Source organism: Apaloderma vittatum, unplaced genomic scaffold (genome assembly GCF_000703405.1).
Source record: "Apaloderma vittatum isolate BGI_N311 unplaced genomic scaffold, ASM70340v1 scaffold7931, whole genome shotgun sequence".
Taxonomy (NCBI): Eukaryota; Metazoa; Chordata; class Aves; order Trogoniformes; family Trogonidae; genus Apaloderma; species Apaloderma vittatum.
In genome coordinates, this window is record NW_009698538.1 from 905 (window position 1) to 3810 (window position 2906).

At 42.9% G+C, this 2906-nt stretch overlaps 1 protein-coding gene across 1 annotated transcript in view; it reads left to right on the forward strand.

The window, feature by feature from the left end:
* Positions 1-807: 807 nt before the first annotated feature.
* The window catches only part of CCDC138 (coiled-coil domain containing 138), a gene marked incomplete at its 5' end in the record, with an annotated part of 30832 nt that continues 28733 nt past the window's right edge, over positions 808-2906 (forward strand). Inside the window, one exon of the mRNA XM_009878065.1 lies at positions 808-927. Within this exon, the coding sequence (XP_009876367.1) occupies positions 808-927 (120 nt within the window). The remainder of the gene's footprint in view (positions 928-2906) is intronic.

Genomic DNA, 2906 nt, shown 5'->3' on the forward strand with positions numbered 1-2906 from the left:
GTGTCATTTAAACTTCGACTTTGCTTTATTTTTATCATTTGCATGTGTAGGAAGAGAGGATGTGACTGGAAATGGAAAAGTAGAGAATGAGTGGGTGAATAAGTGAAGAATAGTGAATTCATGAAGGGGGGAAATGAAAGATAGTAAGTATATATAGCTGAAATATCTTCAGTAAAAGAAAATAATTTACTGTTTATCAGATCTGAAGTACTTAAAGAGATGCACTCGTGCCCAGAAAAGGGTAAATCTAAAACAAGATGCAAGGGAGAAGAATGGCAGTGGATATGCCTATTGTAGTTAGCAGTTCAAGGTGCTTGTGCACACACTCATCTACGAGGCATAGCATTAGTTTCTTGCTCTGCGTGATTCAGAGTTAGCAAAGCCAGAAAACCTAGTTGAAACCTTAAAAGTTGCTAGAAAACAGGATCACATTTTTTCGTAATTATATAGAAGAATAAGCTGTAAATAAAAGCTTTGGCATTGATTTCAGTTCATAAGTATTTCCCACATGTGACTTGTTTGAGAAATGTACATATTGATATAATCTCTTTTGGGTCAAATCTGGAAATAATAAGTGCAATAGGCCATGCAAGTTCCTCTCAATTTCTTTATAGGTTCATCTTAATGTGCAAGGTGGATGTTGTTTTTCTCACCACTGACTGAATGTGCAAATTTGGCCATGCAGAATTACAAATTTGATCTTTGAATGTTCGTCCTATTACTTTAACACTAAAATGGAACTCGATTTAGAATGATTTCTAAAGCAGTCTCCTATAAATTGTGGTTTTGAATTTGGTATTTCTATAGCAACATGAGGCAGAAGTTAAACAGCTGACAGAAGCCTTGAGAGAAATAACTAAAGAAAATAGGAGGCTGAAGTCATCATTTGACAGCTTGAAGGAAATGAATGACTCTTTAAGAAAACAGGTAAAATTATTTATTTCCTGTTATCAGTAATTTTACAAGTTACAGTCAATGATTTTAAATATTTGAACCGCTTGAGTTTACAAAATTGCTGATTTTTGTTTCTTTAAGACAAGAATTGTATAAATGACTGAAAGTTCTTTTCATACCTTTTCCCAGTACTTGAAATTTAACCTCTCTGGTCTTTTACAGTATAAAAAAAAAACTTAGACTTAGATCTCTGACCCACTAGCAACAACTAATTGTTAGTAAGGACAAACCCATGTCCTCTGAAGCCAGTCAAAAGTGGATGGAGAAAAAGTATTCTGTAACGTAATAAAATCTACCTTGTGCTGAGTGGCTGTGCTGATTCACAAAATCATAGAATGGTAGGTGTTGGAAGAGGGGACCTCTGGAGATCATCTAGTCCAACTCTCCTGCCAGAACAGGTTTGCCTAGAGCAGATTGCACAGAGTGGCATCCAGGCAGATTTTGGATGTCTGGAGACAGAGACTTCACCACCTCTCTGAGCAGCCTGTTTCGGTGCTCTGCCACCCTCAAAGTAAAGAACTTCCTATGTTCAATTTTGTGACTGTTACCTCTTGTCCTGTGACTGGGCACCACTGAAAAAAGGCTGGCCCCATCCTCCTGACACCCACCCTTTAAGTATCTATAATCATTTATAAGATACCCTCTCAGTCTTCTCCAGACTAAAAAGACACGAGTCCCTCAGCCTTTCCTTCTAAGAGAGATATTCTAGTCCCCTAATCATCTTCACAGTCCTTTGCTGTACCCTCTCCAGCAGTTCCTTGTCCTTCTTGAACCAGGGAGCCTAGAACTGGACACAGGACTCCAGGTGTGCCAAGAACTGGACACCGTACTCCAGATACGGCCTCACCAGGACAGAGAAGAGAGGGAGGATAACCTCCCTCAACCTGTTGGCCACACTCTTCTCAATGCACCTCAGGATACCATTGCCCTTCTTGGCCATGAGGGCACATTGCTGTGTCAGGGCCATCCTGTGTTCCACCAGGACTCCCAGGTCTTTTTCCACAGAGCTGCTCTCCAGCAGCTCAGTCCCCAACCTATACTCATATGTTGGGCTATTCCTCCCCAGGTGCAGTACCCTATGCTTGCCTTTGTTGAATTTCATAAGGTTTGTCTCTGCCCAACTCTCCAGGCTGTCCAGGTCAGACTGAATGGCAGCACAGCCTTCTGGTGTGTCAGCCAGCCCTCCTTGTTTTGTGTCATCAGCAAATTTGCGGAGGGTGCACTCTATCCCTTCAGCAAGGTCATTGATGAATATACTGAACAGGACTGACCCTTTGTTACAGACCTCCAGCTAGACTCACTAATCACAACCCTGTGAGCTTTGTCTTTCAGCTAATTTTCAATCCACCCCACAGTCCATTCATCTAACCCATGCTTCCTAAGATTGCCTGTGAGGGTGCTGTGGGAGACAGTGTCGACAGCCTTGCTGGAGTCAAAGTAGACAACATCCACTGCCTTCCTCTCATCTCTCCATCCAGTCATGCCATTGTAGAAGGCTGAGACATTGGTCAGACATGACTTCTCGGTGGTGAATCCATGTCAACTACTTCTGATAACCTTCTTTTCCTCCACGTGCATTGAGATGATGCGCAGAACAAACTGTTGCCCTGTTTCCAGGGATGGAGGTAAGGCTGATTTGCAGTTTCCTGTGTCTTCCTTCTTGCCATTTTGAAGACTGGAGTCATGTTGGTTTTGTTCCAGTCCTCAGGCACCTCACCTGTTCTTCAGGACCTTTCAAAGATGATGGAGAGGGGCCCAGCAGTGACATCTGCCAGCTCCCTCAGCACTTGCAGGTGCATCCCATCAGGACCCATGTACTTGCGGAGATCTAGTTTCCGTAACTGATCTCTGACTTGAGCCTTCTCAAACAAGGAAAAGTCCTCCTTCCTCCAGACTTTCTCTGTTGCCTCCAAAGTCTGGGACTCCTGAGGGCTGGCCTGAGCAGGAAAGAG